At 67.3% G+C, this 20978-nt stretch overlaps 1 protein-coding gene across 1 annotated transcript in view; it reads right to left on the bottom strand.

Annotated features, from left to right (window-relative positions):
• FLNC (filamin C) overlaps positions 1–18573 on the bottom strand; it is a gene marked incomplete at its 3' end in the record, with an annotated part of 28787 nt that extends 10214 nt beyond the window's left edge. The window contains exons 1-28 of the mRNA XM_017838900.1: positions 17242–18573; positions 14962–15213; positions 14555–14652; positions 14059–14209; positions 13295–13413; positions 13096–13173; positions 12827–12989; positions 12083–12283; positions 11282–11419; positions 10748–10874; positions 10349–10485; positions 9685–9878; positions 9441–9554; positions 9084–9227; positions 8506–8629; positions 7952–8112; positions 7759–7849; positions 7307–7476; positions 6577–6694; positions 5760–6022; positions 4883–5480; positions 3911–4084; positions 3171–3333; positions 2471–2631; positions 1644–1811; positions 1127–1250; positions 878–1034; positions 446–635 (exon numbers count right to left, since the gene is read on the bottom strand). Coding sequence (XP_017694389.1) covers positions 446–635; positions 878–1034; positions 1127–1250; positions 1644–1811; positions 2471–2631; positions 3171–3333; positions 3911–4084; positions 4883–5480; positions 5760–6022; positions 6577–6694; positions 7307–7476; positions 7759–7849; positions 7952–8112; positions 8506–8629; positions 9084–9227; positions 9441–9554; positions 9685–9878; positions 10349–10485; positions 10748–10874; positions 11282–11419; positions 12083–12283; positions 12827–12989; positions 13096–13173; positions 13295–13413; positions 14059–14209; positions 14555–14652; positions 14962–15213; positions 17242–17575 — 4912 coding nt within the window. The remainder of the gene's footprint in view (positions 1–445; positions 636–877; positions 1035–1126; positions 1251–1643; positions 1812–2470; positions 2632–3170; positions 3334–3910; positions 4085–4882; positions 5481–5759; positions 6023–6576; positions 6695–7306; positions 7477–7758; positions 7850–7951; positions 8113–8505; positions 8630–9083; positions 9228–9440; positions 9555–9684; positions 9879–10348; positions 10486–10747; positions 10875–11281; positions 11420–12082; positions 12284–12826; positions 12990–13095; positions 13174–13294; positions 13414–14058; positions 14210–14554; positions 14653–14961; positions 15214–17241) is intronic.
• Positions 18574–20978: the final 2405 nt, after the last annotated feature.

Below are 20978 nucleotides of genomic sequence, written 5' to 3'. Positions count from 1 at the left end.
GGGGGTGCTGGGGGGCAGTGGGGGTGCTGTGAGGCAGCAGTGGGGCAGGTGGGGGTGCTGGGGGCAGCAGTGGGGTGCCAGGGGGCAAGGCAGGGGTGTCTGGGGTGGGCTGGGTGCTGTGGGGCAGCAAGGGGACACTGTCGGTCAGCGTGTGGATGCCATGAGGTAGGAGGGATTGCCATGGGGCAGCATGGGGACACGGTGGGTCAGCGAGGAATGCAGTGGGCCAGCAAAAGGACACCACAGGGCAGTGAGGGGATGCCACGGGGCAGCAAGGGGACACCACGGGTCAGTGAGGGGACGCTGTGGGTCAGCGAGGGAACGCTGTGGGTCAGCGAGGGAACGCTGTGGGTCAGTGAGGGGATGCTGTGGATCAGCGAGGGAACGCCATGGGGCAGCAAGGGATAGCATGGATCAGCATGAGGACACTGTGGGGCAGCCCCACCTGTGACGAGGCACTTGCTGGCATCACCGGCGGGCACGGCGAGGACGCGGAAGGGCGACGCGGGGATCTCGTCCCCCCCATACTTGACGGTGCTGGTGTAGCGCCCCGGTACGTCGGGCACGTAGGATACCGTGTAGGTGCCATCCCCATTGTCCCGGATCGACGCCTTCTTGGGCTGCCCCTCGGGGTCCTGCGGGCAACCCCCATCAGTGCCCTGTGCTCAGCACCCCGGTACGTGAGGGAAAGAGCACCCCATGTCTCCCCCTGGCACTGACCAGGATCTGCACCATGAGTAGCCCCTCGCCCGCTCCCCAGGTCCCCACATGTTCCCCCCTACGCTGACCAGGATCTGCACAGAGCGAAGCCCCTCAGCCACCCCCCATCTGTCCCCTCACACCTCCCATGCCCCCCACGTTCCCCCCCTACACTGACCAGGATCTGCACGGTGAGGAGCCCCTCGCCTGCGTCGCGGGCGTCGATGGTGAACTCGACGGGGAGGCTGGCGGGGATGCCCCCCGCGCTCAGCCCGGGGCCGCTCGCCCGCACCTTGCTGGCATCGTGGGCTGGCAGCGCCGTCACCTTGAAGGGGCTGTGGGGGGTAGGGGGTAAGGGGGGTGCCGGGACCCCCAGGCTGTGGGGGGGTCCTGTGTCCCCACCCATCCACCCCAGGTGGGGTCTCACCTGCGCGGCACCTCCTGCCCTCCGTACTTGACGGCCACGGTGTAGGGCCCGTCGGTGGCCGGGGTGTAGGTGACCTTATGGGTGCCGTCACCGTTGTCTCGGACCTCCAGCGGCTCCGGCAGCCCTGTGGGGCAGCAGGACATGTGGGGCGGTGATATGTGAGGCAGGGGGACATATGGAGCAGGGGAACATGGAGGGTGTAGAGTAGCATGTGGGGCAGGACATCCCTGAGCAGGGAACTCCATGGGGCAGGACGCCCTAGGGAGAAGGGCATCCATGGGGCTGGACATTCTGTGGAGCAGGATGTCCATGGATAGGACACCTTATAGAGTAGGGCACACCACAGGGCAGGACACCCTATGGAACATGGCATCCATGGGTTGGACAAGCCATGATGCAGGACATCTATGGGTCAGGACATCCCAAGGAGCAGGACACCCTGTGGACCATGGGATCCACTGGGCAGGGTTAGGACACCCCACAAGACAGGGCCTCCACCCCCCATGTCCCCACGTACCGGCGGGCCCCAGCAGCGTCACCTCGAGGGCCGCGCGCCCCGCGGCGCTGACGTCCACGGTGAAGGTCTGGGGCAGCCGCGCACGGACAGTGGGGCCCAGCCCCGGCCCCGAGCACGTCACCTTCGAGGGGTCCACGGCATCCCGCACCCGCACCCGGAACGGGCTCCCTGCATGGGGAGGGGGTCAGCACATGGGGTGGGCACTGTGGGGGCAGGGTAGGGTGGGGATGGGGGTGGCATGGCCATTGGGTCAATGTGGGCATGGGGTCAGCATGGGCATGGGGTCAGCATGAGGGTGAGGTCGGCGTGGCCCTGGGGCCAACATATCGATAGGATCAGCGTGGGCACGGGGACAGCATGGCTGTAGGGTCAGTGTGTCCACAGTGTGGGGCCAACGTGCTCATGAGGTTGACATGCCCACGGGGCCAACACAGCTGTAGGGTCCACATGGCCATGGGTTCAAAATGGGCATGGGGACAGCGTGACCAGAGGGTCAACGTGGCCATGGGGTCAATGGGAGCCATGAGTTCAACATGCCCATGAAGTCAGTCTGGCCATGGGGACAACCTAACCATGGGGTCAGTGTGGGCACAATGACTGCATGGCCATGGGATCAGCACGGGGAAGGGCTCAGCATGGGCATGGGCACAGTGTGGCTGTAGGGTCATTGTGGCCATGGGGATATCAAAGCCATGGCCATGGGGATAGCAGAGGCAGGGGACAGCTTGGGCATGGGGCCACCATGGTATCACCACGGCGTGGCCCTGTGGCCAATGGACGCCCACCAGGACACCTCTCCCCCCGCCCATCCCCGTGTCCCCCCGCACCGGGAATGGGGTGGCCGCCGAAGGTGATGTTGACATCGTAGTCACCGGGCGTGAAGGGCACGTACTCCACCGCGCAGCTCCCGTCCTTGTTGTCCTTGCAGGACATCTTGGCCTCTGAGGGACCCTCGATGGCCAGACCCAGCCCCCCAGTGCCCGCGCCCCTGGAGAAACACCACCGGTCAGGGGGGTGACACGGGCACGGTGGGACCGTGCGGGAGAAGAGCCGTGGTGGGGAGATGGAAGTGACACAGTGGCAGTGGGATGGAGGTGCCACCTCTATGGCAAGGGGAGGGAGGTGCCACCACCAAGGCAGTGAGGTGGGGGTGCCGTGCTAGTGGCAGGGAGATGGAGTGGCACGTTGGGGGCCATGCCATGTAGGTGCCACACCGGTGGCAGGGGCTGGAGGTGGCACACTGATGGCAGAGGGTGGAGATGCCCGCTGGTGACAAGAGATGAAGGTGGCACCTCCATGGCAAGGGGATGGAGATGCAGGTTTGGTGACCTGGGATGGAGGTGGCACGTCCAAGGGAGGGGACACAGGCAGTACATGCAGTGCAAGAGGATGGAGGTGGCTCCTCCATGGCAGGGGATGGAGATGGTGGGTTGGTGGCCTGGGACAGAGGTGACACCTCTGGGGGGAGGTCTGTGGGTATGGGGTGGAGGCAGGGTGGGAGTTGAGGGGCTCGGGGTCAGTGCCCACCTGGTCTCCACGGTGAAGTGGTTGGCTGTGCCCACCAAGCCGCCCTCCAGGCCGGGGCCGTGCGCCCGCACGCGTGTGGGGTCACAGCCCTCGGCCACCCCCACGCGGAAGGGGCTCTTGGGGACCGCCACGTCATCATATGTCACCTCCACCCGGTGCAGCCCTGTGACAGGGACAGTCACACACTGCCCATGGCAGGGGGGGGTCTCAGGGAGGGGCTGGGGGCTCTCGAGGTATTTGGGGGTCCCTGGGTGGGGTTTGGGTGGATGTTGGGGATCCTTTGGTGGGGTGGGATGTGGTTCTTTGGTGGTTTTGTGGGGGTTTCAGGGGATTTGGAGTCCCTGGGTGGGGTTTGGAGGGTCTCAGGGACTTTGGGAATCCCTTGGGGGGGTCTCAGGGGGTTTGGGGGTTCTTGAATGAGGTTTTGGGGGGTGGTTGGGGGTCCCTGAGTGGAGTTTGGGCCTGTCTCAGGGGGTTTGGGGGTCTGTGGTTCTTGGGGGGCCGGGGGGAATTGAGAGGGTTGCCCACTTGGATGTGGTTTGGGAAGGTCCCTCTCTGGGGGTCCCCATGGGGAACAGAGGATGCCTGGCCAGGACTTGGGGTCCCATGGGAGTGTTGGGGTCCTGGGGAGGTGCAGAGGGAGTCCCTGTTGGGGCTCAGGGTCCCTGGGGGTCCTCAGGGGGTGTTGGGGGTCCTCGAGGGAGTGCTGGGGTTCCCGGGGGGCTGTGGGGGTCCCTCACCCTCCTCGAAGGGCGTGTACTCCACGCGGTAGGTGCCGTCGCCGAGGTCGGTGACGAAGGTGTCGATGGGGGTCCCCGAGGGGTTCAGCACCCGTGCCCGGACGTGGGGCCCCCCCGCAGGGGCCAGGGCCCGCGCGTCCACCGTGAACTCGGTGCCCACCTCCCGCAGCACCCCTGCGGGGCACAGGAGGGTCAGGGGGGGCCTGGAGCTCACCTGGGGGTCCCTCCCTGCGCCCCCTGAGCACCCATGGCCCTCTCAGCACACACAGGGGGTTCAGGGGTGTCCTGGCACACCCCCACGGCCCCATCCCGCACTCTCTGAAACTCCAGTACACCCTCCCCTCATGAGAGAGGCGAGTGGGGGGGAAGCCACAGAGACCCCTGAGTAGTGGTGGGATTAGGGTTAGGGGGACAGGGGAGGAGGTGCCTGTGGGGAGAAGATGCCTATGGGGTGCCCAGGAGGCCCCCCGTGAGAGAGGGTGCCCATGGGGAGGGGGTGTCCATGGGGTGCCCAATGGGGAGGAGATGTCAGTGCCCATGGGGGTGTTCGTGGCCATAGGGGTGTCTGTGAAAGGAAGAGGTGTCCATGCAGAGATGTCCATGGGGTGCAGATGACCACCCCCAAGAGGGGATACCCATGGAGTGCCCATGGGGACGAGGTGACTGTGGGGTTGGGATGCCCATGAGTGGAGGTGTCCATAGTGAAGGGGTACCCACAGGGATGGGGTGTCCATGGAGATGCCCATGGAGGGGAGATGCCCATGGTGGTATCCAAGGGAAGACATGCCCACGGGGATGGAAAGCCCTCGGGGAGAAGGTCCCCATGGGGAAGAAGTGGCTGTGGGGGATGTCCATGGGGAGGAGGTGCCCACATGGATGGGACGCCTGTGGGGAGGAGATGCCCGTGGAAAGGAGATCCCCACGGGGAGGACGTGCCCGTGGTGACCGGCCCCTGCGTGGCCGCCCCCTCACCTCTCGGCTCCACGCCTTTGCCGTAGACCTTGACGCTGCTGGTGTCGACAGCCGGGTCGACGGTGACGCGCACGGGGCAGTTGGGGACCGGGAGGCCGCCGTAGTTGATGGTGATGGTGTAGGCGCCGGCGCAGGCCGGGGTGTAGGTGATGGCGTAGGTGCCGTCGCGGTTGTTCTGCACCAGCACCTCGGCCTTGACGCCGGCCTCGGAGCGGATCTCGATGGTGAGCTCAGCCTCGCCGGCCTGCGAGCAGTCCACGGAGAAAGCGGCCGCCTCGCCCGCACGGCCGCGCTCCAGCCCCGGCCCCGACGCCGTCACCTTGGCCGGGTCGAAGGGCGCCGTGACCGCGGCCGTGAAGGGGCTGCCCGGGATGTGGCGCCCGGCGAAGAGGATGTTGATGTGGTACTCGCCGGGCACCGTGGGCAGGTAGGACACGGCGCAGGAGCCGTCCCCGTTGTCCTGGCACTCGATCTTGGCCTCGCAGGGCCCCTCCACCGTCAGCCCCAGCCCCCCGCTGCCAGCGCCCTGCGTGGCGATGGAGAAGGGCGCCGGGACCCCCACACGGCCACCCTGCAGCCCCGGCCCCGAGGCCACCACCTGTGGGCACAAGGACACAGGGGGGTCAGGGGGGACACAGGGACACATGGGAGTTAGGGGGGACAGAGTCACGTGGGGGTCGGGGGGCCAGAGACGTGTGGGGGTCAGGGGGGACACAGGGACACGTGGGGGCCAGAGACATGTGGGGGACCCCCATGCTGCAGCCATGGCCCTGAAGCCACCACCCAGAGGCAGAGAGACACATGGGATTCAGGGAGGACATGCAGGGGTCATGGGGGGCACACGGACCCCCTGTTGCACACAGGTGTGCCAGCTCACCTTGGAGGGGTCGGGGGGCAGCAGTGCCTCCACGGGGAAGGGGCTGCCCGGCACCGGGTGCCCATCGTAGGTGATCTCGACGCGGTGGGGCCCCTCCTCGGAGGGGGTGAAGCTCACGGGATGGGGGCCCCCGGGGGGCGCAGGTCCCACCGTGCAGGGCACGGGGCGGCGTGAGGGGCCCGTCACCTTCACCTCCAGGTGCCCCTGGCCCCCTGCGCCCTGAGCCTCCACGTGGAACTCCTGCACCTGCCCCACCTCCGCCTCTGTGGGGGAATGGGGGTCAGGGGGGCACCCTGCGCTCAGGGGGGTCACACACACGCCCCTGGGGTGCCCCCAGATCCATGGAGAACCCCACACCCAGATATGTCCCCCAGACCCAGGGGTGTGTCCACATGTGTGTCCCAGGGTCTGTCACCCCTACCCAAGGGTGTTTCCCATCATGTCCAGGGTGTTGTGCCACCCACAGGATGTGTCAACCCCCTGCCATGCCCCCACCCATGGGTGTCCCCCATATCCAGGGTGCCCCCCACACACAGGGGGTCCTCCCCTCAGGCTGCCCCCCAGACCCAATGTCCCTGTCATTGCATGCCCCAACTCCATGATGAACCCCACAGCCAAGGGTGCCCCCCACCAGAGTGCTCCTCATATCCAAGGTGCCCTCCCAGGCTGACCCCCTCACTCACCCCCTTAGGGTGCCCCCATGCCCAAGTGTTCCCACCAGGGTCCCCTCCCATGCCGTACCCCAGCTTCAGAGTGCTCCCCCTCCCAGTGCCCTCCCCAGTGCCCTCCCCAGTGCCCCCCCAGTGCCCCCACTCACTGCTGTTGAGCCCCTGCACCTTGACCTTGCCCAGCTGCAGGGGGGGGGCCACAGTGACGGGGAAGGGGCTCTTGGGAATGGGGTCTCCTCCATAGGTGACCACCACGGACAGGGGGCCCTGTGGGGACACCACCAACTCAGGGTGCTGCTGGGGGACACCAGCACCCAGCGGGGGGCAGGGGATGGGCACCCACAGAGGGGTGCTGGGGGTCACCCATGGGTGCTGGGGGGGTGAAGTCCCAGGGATGGGGGCCATTCATTGGTCTGGGGGTGCCCTGGGGTGACTGGTGCCTATGTGGGGGTGTAGCTGCCCCATGGGAGTACCCACAGGGGTGGGGTATCCATGTGAAGGGGGGTGTTCACAGGGGTAGGGTGCCGAGGGGATGGGATGCTCATAGGGGTGCCCACAGAGGTGCTATATACCCCCCCTATACACTGGGCTGTCTGGGGGGCTGTCCCTGGGGGTGCCCAGGGGATGGGCTGTCAATGAGCAGGCCCCAATGGGTGACCCTATGGGTTGGGGAGCACAGATGGGTTGGGGTGCCTCCATGGGGTGACCTCGTGGGTCAGGGTGCCCCTCCCAGGCTCACGGTGACCCCCACACCCACCTGCTGCAGCGGGGTGCACTTGGTGGTGGGTGCCCGTAGGGTTATGGTGTCCCCCACGGGTCAAGGTCCCTCCCCCGGGTCAGGGTGCCCCCTCCCGTGTGTCGGGGTGCCCCAGCACCCACCTGCTGTAGCGGGGTGTACTTGACGGTGTAGGAGTAGTCGTGGTTGTCGATGACCTCGAAGTCGGCGACAGCCGGGCCGGGCCCAGTCCCCGCGAACCGAACGTCCAGGGGGGCCTTCCCCGCCCCCCGCGTCTGCACGCGGAAGTGGGTGGGGGTCCCCACCTCCACCCCTGCACACATCATCAGTCACTGCGGGATCCACGGCACCCGCAGGACCCACAGCACCCAGAACTGGGTGGGAGTCGCCACCTCCACCCCTGCACACATCATCAGTCACTGCGGGACCCACGGCACCCGCAGGACCCACAGCACCCAGAACTGGGTGGGAGTCGCCACCTCCACCCCCGCACACATCATCAGTCACTGCGGGACCCACGGCATCGCGGTCCCTGCCCCACAGCACCCCCTGTCCCACACCCCCCATCCCCACCCCTGCCCCACATCTCCCTCACCCGTGCGGCTGAGCCCGGGTCCCTCAGCCTTGACCTTGCTGGCGTCGTGGGACGGGTCCACCTTGATGCGGAAGGGGCTGGAGGGGATCTCCTGGGGACAGACACCAGGGCACAGTGACACGGGGGCACCACAGGGACAGAGCCCCAGCCCCACCCGGCCCCCGGGGGCAGGGGGCACCCCCAGCACCCTAACCTGGTTGGCGAAGAGCACCATGATGGTGTAGAGCCCCGCGCCCGGCGCCGTGTACTTGACCGTGAAGGTATCGTTGTCATTCTTGATGATGTCAAAGTCGATGTCGGCCTCGAGCGGCCCCACCACCCCCGGGGCACACTTGATCCCAATGCTGACATCACCTGTGGGGGGCAGGGTCAGTGGCACCCGCTGTCCTGGGGGGCACTGAGGGGTGGAACCGGGTACACGAGGTGGGGAGCTGGACCAGGACTGGGGATGATGGACCAGGGATGCAGGAGCAGGAGCAGGGATGCAGGCCCTGGAATCCTGGACCAGGACCAGGGACAATGGACCAGGAGCAGACATGCAGGATCAGGGATGCAAGACCAGGACTGGGGCAGATGGACCCAGGATGAAGGAGCCCAGGACCAGGGATGCTGGTCCAGGGATGCACATGCAGGACCGGGGAAGCAGGACCAGGAATGCAGAATGAGGACCAGGAGTGCAGGACCAGGGACACAGGACACGAGTTTCATGCCCACAGAGGGATCCCCAGGGTGCCCCCCATCACCCACCCTGCCCAGCCTCGCTGCAGTCCACGGTGAAGTAGGTGGGCTCGTTGGCCTTCAGCCCCGTCTTCTCCACGCCTGGCCCGTGCACCTTCACCCTGCCGGGGTGGCTGCCCTCGCCCACGCTCACCTGTGGGCCCACAGCGTCACCTGCAGGGCAGGGGCACAGACCCCTCCCTGCCAGGCACCCCATAGGGCTGAGACTCCCAACTCCACCACAGGCTCCCCAGCCCATCGGCCCACGGGACCCCCATCCCCATTCTGGCACCCTCCTCCATCCCCACCACACCATCCACACCACTCCAGGAGACCCCCAACCCCACCCCAGCACCCTTAATGGTCTGGGACCCCCATCCCCACATCCAGCACTCCATGGGACCTCCATCCCCATCCACATCACCCCATGGGCCCCCAGCCCTACCCTGGCCCCCCATTCCTATGGGACATCCACACCCAGTGCCCCATGGGACCCCCACGCCCCACATCTGACACCTCAACACCCTCCATGACTGGCACCCCCTCTCTGCACCCCCTTGGACCCCCACAGCCACGCCAGCACCCCACAGGCCCCCTGTGACACCCACGCGGAAGGGGCTGTTGGGAGTGTTGACACCCCCCCAGGCGACGATGACCGTGTGCTTGATGGCCTTGGTGGGGACGTAGACGCAGTGGAAGGTGCCGTCACCGTTGTCCTTCACCTTGATGTCGATGGGGAAGCCTTCGGCGTCCTGTGGGCACCGGGGTGGAGATGAGGGGACACAGCAGTGCCCAATGGCACTGAAGGTGCACAGGGGTGCCCACTGGCACCCAACAGCACCCAATAGTGCTCAGGGGCACCCAACAACGTCCAGCATCATTCAACGGAACCCAGCAGTGCCCAACTGGACTCAAAGGCGCTCAGCATCACCCAGTGTCACCCAACGGCGCCCACGGGCACCCACCTGTGCGTAGAGCTTGAGGGGCCCCTTGCCGGCACCGCGGGCGTCGATGGTGAACTCGGCCGGGCGGTCCACGATGCAGCCCGTGGGCTCCAGCCCCGGCCCGAAGGCCTTCACCTGCACGGGGGGATTAGGTGAGGTCAGGGGGGCAGCGGCACCCCCAGCACCCACGGGTGAGGTGCAGTGGGGTGCGATGGGGCCCAGCAGGGCACTCTGGGGCCTGGCGGGGAGCTGTGGGTCGCAGCACCTTGTCGGGCCAGGAGTCGGGGGGCGCGGGGCGGATGTCGGCCATGAAGGGGCTGTCCCGGATGTCCTCGTCGTCGCACACCACGTGCACGGCGTAGGGCCCCGGCTCCGTGGGCCAGTACCGCACGTCGCACGAGCCGTCGCCCTTGTCGTCGCACTCGATGCGCGCCTGCGACGGGCCCTCGATGGAGAACCCTGGGGGCACCGCGGCCACCGTCACCCTGTGCCCCCACCGGGACCCCCGCACCTCGTCCTTGTCCCCACTCCATGCCCGAGTCCCCAGCAGGGTGACACCCAACGTGTCTTCACGTCCTCACAGCGGGAAGCCCCAGGTTGCTGTCCCCCGTTCTGTGCCCATGTCCTTAGGGGGTATTACCCATGTCCCCACATCCCTGCTGTGGCCACCCCCAGCCTGCCCCCTGTCCCCACCTTCATGGTCCCCACCCTGTGCCCATGTCACCACAGCAGTGGGGACCCCACCATGGTGCCTGTCCTCCAGCCTGTCCCCACGTCCCCAGCAGGGTATCACCCATTCCATGCCCGTGTCCCCTCCACAGCAACACCCTCCACAGTGCCACGTCCCTGCAGGGTGCCCCCCACCCTGTCCCCACATCCCCACCACGGTGCCCCCCACCCTGTCCCCCTGTGCCCCTTTCTGGGCTCACCGAGGGTCCCCACTTCGGTGCCGATGGCCTCAACCACGAAGTCTGCAGGGCGTCCCACGACCCCTCCCTCGAGCCCCGGCCCCCAGGCCCGCACCTTCTGCGTCCCCGGCTGGGGGGACACCTGCACCTCGAACGGGCTGGGGGGACAGGTCGGTGTGAGGGGGGCTGTGCCACCCCTGCACACCCCCCGCCCCTCACACGCCTGCACCTCGAACGGGCTGAGGAGGACGGGGGGGAACTGTGACACCCCCCCACCTCCACATCCCCCCAAACCCCCCAGACCCCCCACCCCCAGGGGGACACCTGCATCTCGAAGGGGTTTCAGGGTGAAGGGGCAGTGAGGGGTGCCCCCTCACTTCCCTTCCCCCTGCCGGGGTGCCCCCTGTGCGTGGCACTGACCTGCGGGGGATGGCGTAGCCCCCCCAGGTGATGGACACCTGGTAGGTGCCGGGGACCCGGGGCAGGTACTCGCACTCGTAGACGCCGTCGCCCACGTCCCGCACTGTCACCGGCTCCTCCGTGCCCCCTGCGGGAGGGGCATCACATGGGGGTCACATGGGGCACCCACAATCCCCCCAGAAGCACCCCCCAACCACGGGTATGTCCCCCAGGGCACCCCCCAACCATGCACCTCCCCATGGTGCCCCCCCACCCGTGGCCAACCCTGTGATGCCCCCCAACCATCCAACTCCCACGGGCACCCTCATGGGACCCCTACCCATGCACCCACCCACCCCCAGCCACCCCATGGTGGCCCCCAACCCTAGAGCCCACGTAGGACCTGCAACCATGTCCATCCCTCCATGGGGACTCCCCACTGATGCACCCACCCCATGGGCACCCCAATGGGACCCCCCACACGTGGACTCCCTTTGGCACACCCTGTGGTGCCCCCAACCACCCGACCCCCCGTGCCCCCGCAGTGACACGTACCTGGCCCCCGCAGTGTCACCCGCAGGTCCCCGCTGCCCGCGCCCCGTGTCATGACCTTGAAGTCGGCCACCTCCTGCACCCGGATCCCCCGTGGCTGCAGCCCCCGGCCCGCGGCCCGGACCGCTGAGGGCGTGCAGGCTGGAGACCCCCGTTAGCACCCACCAGCACCCACTGGGCACCGGGGGGACCCTGGGGACAACCCCAGGGACAAGGAGGGGCAGGGGGTCCCCGGGGCTGGAAGATGCCCATGGGAACACCCTGGAGATACTCCAGGGAGGGGAGGGGGTCCCTGAATTGTAAGAAGCCCATGGGAACACAGTGGGGATACTCTGGGGACAGTGGGGTTCCATGGGGTCCCCAGGGCTGGAAGGTGCCTGTGGGGACACCCTGGAGACACTCCATGGACAGGGGGGTGCCATGGGATCCCCAGGGGCACAAGGAACCCCTGAGGACACCCTGGGATTGATGAGTGCCACAGGGACACCCTGGGGACACCCTGGGGACACCCTGGGGACAGGGGTACCAGAGGGCCCTCCTAGGGGGTTGAGGGGGCCACAGGGCCACCCCTGGGGCCATGGGCAACCACAGGGGTGTTGTGGGGCCACTGTGGTCACTGGCAGGTATTGTGGGCCACCACAGTCACCACTGGGTGCCATGAGGCCACTGTGGTCACCAATAGCTGCCTTGGAGACACGACGGTCACCAGTGGGTGCTGTGGGGCCACTGATGGGTGACACGGGGCCACTCTGGTCACCAGTGGGTGCCATGGGGCCACGTGGGGACCCGGCGGGGGCGTCTCACCTTCGGCCACGTTGACGGTGAAGGGGCTCTTGGGGATCTGGGTGCCAGCGTAGGTGACACAGATGGTGTGTGGCCCCTCGAGGACAGGCCGGTAGGTGCAGCGGAACACGTTGTCCCCTTTGTCCTCCAGCATCACCTCCACTGTGTCCCGCCGGCCCTGGGGGTCCGTGATCACCACCCCCACATCTCCTGAGCCGGCCCCTGCCACCAGGACACAGGCTCAGTGCCACAGCCAGGCCACCATGGGGAGCCACCAGGCCATCAGGACATGTCCCCAGAGCCATCCAGCCATGCCATGGCCCTGTCACCATGAGGACACATCCCCAGAGCCACGAGACACCCCATGGCCATTGTCACCGTGAGAACGTGGCCTCAGAGTCACCAAATCGTGCCATGGCCAGGCCACCATGAGAACACATCCCCAGAGCCACCTGGCCATGCTGTGGCCCTGGCATAAGAGGGATGTGTCCCTGAGCCACCAGGTCATACCATGTCCTGTCACCATGAGGACACACCCGCAGAGCCACCAGGCCACCCCATGCACATGTCATCACGAGGACATGACCTCAGTGCCACCAACTCATGCCACAGCCACACCACCCCGAGGACATGTCCCCAGCGTCTCTGGGTTATGGCACAGCCATGCCACCGAGCAGACACGTCCCCAGAGCCACCTGGCCCTGTTACGGCCACACCACCATGAGGACGTGTCCCCAGAGCCCCCCGGCCGCCCCGTTCCCCCACCTGCAGTGTAGATGTCAAAGTAGGTGGCCTTGTTGGCCACGTTGCCCACGGGCTCCAGGCCGGGGCCACGCGCCGTCACCTTGGTGGCGTCACCCAGGGCCATGGCCACGCCCACCCCGAAGGGGCTCCCGTCGATGTTCTGCCCCGCGAACAGCACTGTCACCTGGGGCACGGAGGGCAGGGTGTCACAGGGGCACGTGGGGGGTCACAGGGGGTGTTGCAGGGCAGGCAGCGAGGGGCTGTCACAGCGGGGTCACCACAGGCCTCACCTTGTGCAGCCCCGCGACCTTGGGGACGTAGGTGACGCTGTACGTTCGCTTCTTGTCATTGTTGGGGACCACCTTGGCCTGGGGGGGGAGAGACCCCAAAACCGGGGAAAGGGGTGACACGGAGCCAGGGCACTGGAGGGCTCCCCCAGAGAGGGCTGCTGGGGGGATCCCCCAGAGGGGGTGCTGGGGCCCCCTGTACCTCCTCGGTGTGTCCCTCGGGGTCCTCAACATAGACCAGGACCTCGCCCACGCCTGCCTCGAGGGTCTCCACCGTGAACTGGGCCGGGCGCAGCACCACGTTTCCCTGTGGCTCGATGCCTGCAGGGGGAGAGGGTCAGGGGGGTTCCAGGACCCCAGAACCCCCCAGGGACCCCCAGCACCCCAGAACCTCCCAGCAAGCCCCCAACCCCCACCATCCCACAGCACACACGACTTGGGACCCCCAGGTGGTCCCTGGTGGTGGCAGGGGGAACCTGGGGATCAATGGGGGTCTCTTGCGTATGGGGGAGAGCCTGGGGGGATTTTGCGGGGTCTCTGGGCATGGGGGGACCCTTGGAGAACCCTGGGATCTTCCTGGGTTGGTGGTGGAGGCCCTGGGGTGTCCCCGGGGTGTCCCTGGGCACAGGTGACACCCCAGGGTCGGAGAAGGGTCCCTGGGCTTGGGGTGGGGCCTCGTGCTGACAGTCCATGGCCCCCCAAGACCCCTCTGGTGCTAGGTTCCTGAGCCCCCCCACATCCCCCACCCAGTAACCCCTCCATGTCCCTCCTGTGCCGGGTCCCTGTGTGTCCCTGAGCTCCCCCACGTCTCCCTGTGTGGGGTCCTTGAGCCCCCCATGAGCCCCACAGCCCACCTGTGCCAGGTCTGCAGCCTCCCGGTGACTCCCAAACCCCCACGCCCCCCTTTGCCCCCTCCATCCTGGCACCACAGCCCCCCAGCTGCCCCGAGCCCCCAGCCCCCCGTACCGGGCCCGTAGGCGCGCGCGCGGCCGGGCTGGGGGGGCCGAGGGCGCAGGGGGGCCCCCGGCCGGAGCTTGGCCTTGGGGAACTGGGACAGGTACGTCATCACCGAGTGCTCGTCCACGTCGGGGTCCACGATCTCCTCGGGGGCAATCACCTGCAGGGGGGACCCGACACCTGTCAGACCTCCCAGTACCCCCCACCCAGGGGGACCCTGCTGGGGGAGCCCTCCCACCATGAACCCCAATGCCAGGGGGCACCCTGACACCCGTCAGACCCTCCTGGGACCCCCGACACCACCCACACCCTCCCAGCCCTGCTGGGAACCCCCCCACACACACACCTACTGCCCCCAGAGGTGCCCAGGGGTATCCCATATACCCAGGGACCCTGTGGATCCCCAAGGACCACCCTTGAAATGCCCCTGCACCCCCAGTGCCCCTTGTGCCCCCCTCCCACGCCCCACACCTGGGGGACCCCCAGTGCCCCCTGTGCCCCGTACCTGGGGGACCCCCAGCCAGTCGTCCGCCTGCTGCATGGCCTCCCGGGCGTTCTGCACCGGCTCGTTGGGGTCCCACTTCTCCCAGTCCGGGCACAGGCCTGAGGGGGAGGAGGGTCAGCGAGGCACCCCTGTCCTGCCCCCCGTCCCACACCCCCTCCCTTTCGCATCCAGTGCCTCCCATCGTCTCCACCAGTGCCCCCTGAGCCAGCATGGACTGGGGGGCTCTTACCCCCCCGTGCCCCCCGTACCCCACACCAGCTGCTGGAGGGGCAGTTGCCCCCTCTCCCTTCCCCTGCCCCCAGCCCCTCCTACCCCCCATTCCCCCGTCACCGAGGGCACAGCTGTCCCCCCCACACTCCCGCCGTGCCCCCCACGGCCCCAGCTCCCCCCAGCCCCACGCTCCTCACCCGGGGCGCAGTTGTCCACCAGCGCTCCCAGCGCTTTCCCGTCGCGCCAGTCGCGATTGAAGTTGGTGATGGGCAGCTGCGGCACCTTGTTCTGGATCCAGCCCAGCAGCCGCTGCTTGGGGGTCTGGCGGCGGCCTTCGTCCCCCTCGTCCTCCTCCTCCCACATCGGCATCGAGATGGAATAGTGCAGGATGAGGGTCCAGATCAGCCCCAGGATCAGCTTCAGGTTCCCGTCCACGATCGCTTTGCTGTCTGCGGGGGGGAAACGCGGGGGCTGCACCCGAGGTCCCGCGGGACTCCCCCCGGGGCACCCCGACACCCCACAGCACCCCCCGGAACACCCCAACATCCTGCGGGACACCCCCGGGGGGGTCCCTGCACCCCGACAGCCCCGACCCCCCGGGATCAGCTCGGGGTCCCGTCCACGATGGCCTGGCTGCCTGCGGGGGGAAACGGGGGGGCTGCACCCCAACACCCCTGAGACTGTTCCCCCTCGGGGCACCCCGGGACCCGCCTGGGGGCACCCCAAAACCCCACAGCACTGCCACGGGGACCCCTGACAACCCCACAACCCACGGCACTGCCGGGGGGGCCCTGCACCCCAACACCTGCCTGGGGACACCCCAGGACACGGGAAGGGTCCCAGTTATGGGCCTGGGGACACCGCAGCTCCTCACGGCACTGCCCCCCGCCCACCCCAAGCACCCCACAACCTGCAGGGGGGACCCCAGTAGCCCACGGGGCAGTGCCTGGTGGGGGCACAACCCTGGCAGCACCCGGGAGGGTCCCCGAGTGAGCACCCCGGGAGGGGTCCTGAGCCATGGAATGCCGGGATAGGGAAACTGAGGCTGGGGGCGTCTGGGGGAGAAGGGGGGCCCCAGACATCCCGGCGCCTCCCCCACCGCCCTGCAGAGCGGACCCTCCCCCGCCCTCTTCCCTCCCCCCCCCGAGCGATCGCCTTTTGGGGAGGAAATGGGCTGCAGATGTGAGGGCGGGGCGGGACAACCCCCGGCGGCTTCCGGGGGGCAACACCTGGGGGGACCCCAAACCCTGGTGTCACATGTTGGGGGGTTCACGGGAGGGGGCAAAGACACGCGTGGGGAGGGGGAGGTGACAGAACGGGGGGTCCCTCACCCCCCGGGTCCGGCTGTGCAAAGGTGGGGTGCGCCAGTGCGTGTGCGGGGGGGCTGCAAACCCCCCGTGCCCGCGGGGGGGGCGGTCACCCTGCAGCTGTCGGGTGGAGGTGGGCGCTGGGGCCCTACCAGGGGGGAGCGAGTGTGCGGGGGGCCGGTGCGGCCCCTCGTGTGAGCTCAGCGTGCACGGCCGAGCCAAGCGTGAGCTCAGCACCCACCCCCCGCACAGCCCCTCGCACGAGGGCCCGACACCCCGGCCCTGCACGGCCCCTCACACGGCTTCAGGCCCACGGACTGCACGGCCCTTGCACACTCACCCCTTGCACACTCATCCCCAGCCCCACCTGTCCATTGTCCCCCCCCTTGCACACTCAGCCCCACTCCCGCCCCCCACTGCCCTTGCACACTCGTCCAGTCCCTGCTCCTCTGTCACCCCCCCTTGCACACTCAGCCCCCAATCTCATCTGCCTGCCGGCCCCACTCTGCAAATTCATCTTCCATTCCCACTCCTCTGTCACCCTTGGACACTCACCCCCATTTCCATTCATCCGTCACCCCCACTCTTGCACAGTCCCCCATGGGCCCATCCTCACTTGTCCATCTCTTCCCTTGCACACTCGTCCCTCACTCCCACTTCTCCACCCCCCAATCCTTGCACTCTCATCTTATTCACACTCATCCATCCCCTCCCCTCACACACTCACCCCACCTCCAATCTTGCACACTCAGCCCCATCCTCACTTGTCGCTCACGCTGCCTTTGCACGCTCACCCTCCGTTCCCATCCCTCCACCCCACGCACCCTTGCACGCTCATTCTCATTTGTCCATTGGCCTTGCCCTTTGCACACTCACCCCCAGCCCCATCCTCACTCCTCTGGCACCGCCCTCACAGTCACCCTGTGCCCCTCCTCTGCCACTGCTCCTGCCCTTGCACACTCACCCTCCGTTCCAACTCCTCCACCACGCCCACCCTTGCACACTCAGCCCCATCCTCACTTGTCCATCACGGCCACCCTCGCGCAGTCGCCCCCAGCCCCATCCTCACTGCTCCGTCTCCCCTGCCCTGGCACACCCACCCCATTCCCACTCCTCCCCCACCCCCTGGCACACTCTCCTCTCCCCCCTCGCTCCCCCTCGCACACCCACCGATGGACACGAGTTTGATGTGCTCCCGCTCCAGGAACTCGAGGGCCACCGAGACGTTCTCCAGCTTCATCTGGCGGAAGTTGGGGCGCGGGTGGTGCTTGCGCCCCATCTTCTTCTGGCTGAGCACCTCGAGCAGGGCGATGAGGCGCAGCCCGTCGCTCAGGTCGCGCTGCAGGTCCACGATGCGCTTCTGCACACACTTGAGGTGCTCGTTGCACCAGCGTGTGAACGTGTTCTGCTGGATCTTCTTCCAGGGCGCGTCCTCCGCGAGGTCCTTCTCGGTGGCCGGGAGCTCCTCGGGGTCCTCGCCCGGCGCCGCGTCGAACGAGTTCATCCTGGTGGGGCTGGGGGGGTCCTCAGTGGGTGAGGGGTTTCCTGGGTGGTGGTGGGGAGGTTCCCGAATGGGCGTGTTGGGGAGTCCTGGATCACTCCTCGTGGCTGGTTTGGGGTCCTCGGGTGGGTGTGGGGTCCCGGGTGGGGTCCCAGGTCACTCCTGATGCCTGGGCAGGGGTCCCAAGTCAATCCCCGTGCCCAGGTGGGGGTTCTGGGTCAGTCCCAGTATCCTGAAGGGGTCCTGGTACCGTGGGTGGGGGTCCCAAATCAGTGTTGGTGTCCTGGGACAACGTGGGTGCCCGGGGTGGGGGTCCTGGGTCCCGGTGGCAAAGCTGGTGCTGGAGGGAGGATGGTGTCCTGGCTCAGAGCCGGTGTCCCTGGTGGGGGTCCCGGGTGGGTGCCGGTGCCTGCAATGGGGTCCTGGTGCTGGGGGACGGTGTCCTGGGTCACGGGTGGGTGTCAGTGTCCTGGGTGGGGTCCCAGTTCCCGACGCCGGGGGACCGTGTCCTCAGTCAGTCCTGGTGCTCAGGGGGTGCTCCTGGATCCCGGGATCAGTGCGGGCGCCTGGGCACGGCGTCCCGGCTCAGTCCCGGTGTCCCGGGGGGGTCGCGGCTCGATGCCGGTGTCCTCAGTGGGGGTCCCGATTCCCAGAGTCAGGGACCCGGTGCCAGGGGCTGCTGTCCTGAGTCTGTCCCGGTGCAAGTTCCCGGTGGTGGGGTCGGTTCTCGGTTCCCAGAGGGGAGCAGCGGATCCCTAAGGGGTTGGAGGGGGGGTCCGGTGGGTTCCCGGTGGGTTCCTCGAGGTAGCGGCGGGTCCCGGGGGGTGGAGGGTCCACCTGATTCCCGAGGTCGGTTCCCGATGAGTTCCCGGAGCGGAGCAGCGGATCCCGGCGGGGTCCGGTGGGTTCCTGGGGCCAGTTCCCGGTGGGTTCCCGGTGTGTTCCCGAGGCAGAGCAGCGGTTCCCGGTGAGTTCCCGGTGCCGATTCGCGGCGGGGTCCGATGCGTTCCCGATGCGTTCCCGGAGGGTTCTCGGGCCGGGGGCGGCGGCGGAGAGTGGCGGGGCCGGGGGCGGCGGCGGCTTTAAGCGCTGCCCTGGCCCGTCCCGCCCCGTCCCGGGGAGGGACCGACCGACCGGGAGGGACCGACCGACCGACCGGCCGGGGGGTGGGGGGGCCTCGGGCGCCGCTATTTATAGCCCTGGCCTCACACCCGGACCCCCAGACACGGGCACCCCCAAAACCCCCGGACTTCGGCTCCCCCAAAACCATGGACCACCGCACTACGACACCCCCCAAACCCCCGAACCCCAGCACCTCCCAAACCTCGGACCCCCGGACTTGGGCACTCCCGGGCCCCGGCACCCACAAACCTCGGCACCCCCGAGACCCCCAAATCCCGGCACTTTTGAAACATCGACAAACCCCTAAACCCCCGACACACCCAAAATCTCAATACCCCGAAACACAGGCAAACAGAAACCCTGACAGCCTCAAGCACCGGCACCTCGGAAACGCCTGCACCCACAAACCCTCAGACACCGACACCCTGAAACCCCAAAACCTCAGTAATCCCAAACACCAGCATCCCAAACAGTGTCACCCCAAATACTGACACCCACAAATGCCAGCTCCCACAAACCCCCAGACCCTGACAGCCCCAAACACTGACAGCCCCAAACACTGACCTCCTCAAACACAGGCACCTCCAAAATCCTCCAAACCCCAAAAGCCCCAAACCCTGGCACCCCCAAAGCCCCAAACACAGGCACCCACAAAACACTGGCTCCCAGAACCCCCCAGACACCAGTAACGGACACACCAAAACTCCCAAAAGCACCAAAAGCCCAGTGCCACAAACTCCCCAAATCTGACACCTCGAACCCCCTGCCCCCCACTCAGATATTGGCACCCTCAAACTTTGCAAACTGAAACACTGGCACCCCAAACTTCAGCACCCCCAAACCTCAGCACTCCCAAATCTCGGCCCCCAAGCACTCCAACCCCCCTACACTGAAATACCAGTACCCCAAATCCTGGCATCCAGAGACCACTGATACTCTGCCACCCCAAAATCCCTGCACCCACAACCCCTGAACTGGTGTAACCCCAAACCCTGGCACCCTAAAATCCCAGCACCCCCAAAGTGCAAAATCCGAGCAACCCCAAAATCCCAAACCCTGAAACCCCAACACCACAAAACTGCCACAATTCATAGGCCAGGAACCCCAACAGACACACCTGCATCTTGACACCCCAACACCCCAGCACCCCAAAATCCCAGCACCCCGGGGACCCTGACAGGCAGCACCCCCAATACCCCGAGCACCCAATACCCCGGCACCTCAATACCTTGCCAGCTGGCCACCCCAATACCCCCACACCCTGATACCCCTGCACCCCCATACCCCTGTACCCCAATACCCCTGCACCCCCATACCCCTGCACCCCAATACTCCAACACCTAGCACCCCAATACCCCTGCACCCCAGCACCCCATACCCTGACACCCCAGGCACCCGAACACCCCAATACCCAACACCCCGACACCCCAGGCACCCCAATACCACAGCCCCCGTCAGCACAATGCACCCCAAACCCTCCCCCAAAGATGCCCCTAAAACTCACCCGCTTGGGTCCCCCCCAGAAGGCCCATCCAGGACCCCCCAAGTCAGCACCCCCCTCTTGGGACCCCCCAAAACCACATAAAAACCCTCCCCCCAGCCCCAGGAGCACAACTGAGAGACCCCAACCCCCCCCAGGATCCCCCTCCGGGGAAACCCGCCAGGAGCCCCCCCAGAACTCCCCCTTGGGCCCCCTGCCCAGACCCCCCTCCCTGGTTGCCCCCCCGGTGGCTCCAGCCGTGGGCCCCCCCGGCCGTGCCTCAGTTTCCCATCACGGTGCCACATGTCTGGGGAGAGGGCTCGGTCAATTTTGGGGGGACCCCCGAACCCCACTGCCCCCCGAATTTCTCGTGTGTGTCCCCAGATGCCTCGGCACCTTGGGGGGGGGCAGGGGGGACACTCGGGTGACCCGGATCTGGGTCTTTTTGGGGGGGTAATTTGGGGGGTATCGTGTTCCCCCCAGTTCCGGTGCCTGCCCTGGAAGCTTCCAGCGGGGGGAGCGTGGGGGGTGCGGGTGCACCCCGAGGTGACAGCGGGTGACAGGGGGTGACGTGGGGGGGTGACGTGGGGGGGTGACGCGGTGGCGCCTGCGCCAGCACCTAAAAATAACCCGCCGAGTCAGAGCCACGCACCGGCACCCAAAATACCCCGGGGGGGCACGCGGCGGGGGGGCACCCCCAACACACCCACACCAAAAATACCCCCGGGTGTCTGGGTGGGCACGTGATGGGGGGGGAAACACAAAGGGATGACACCCCGGGGCCCCCGAACCCACGGCAGGTGT

The sequence above is a fragment of the Lepidothrix coronata genome, unplaced genomic scaffold (assembly GCF_001604755.1).
Source record: "Lepidothrix coronata isolate B3197 unplaced genomic scaffold, Lepidothrix_coronata-1.0 Scaffold368, whole genome shotgun sequence".
In the NCBI taxonomy this organism is placed as follows: Eukaryota; Metazoa; Chordata; class Aves; order Passeriformes; family Pipridae; genus Lepidothrix; species Lepidothrix coronata.
Note: the sequence above shows the minus strand (reverse complement) of the source record. Positions and strands in the feature narration are given on the sequence as shown.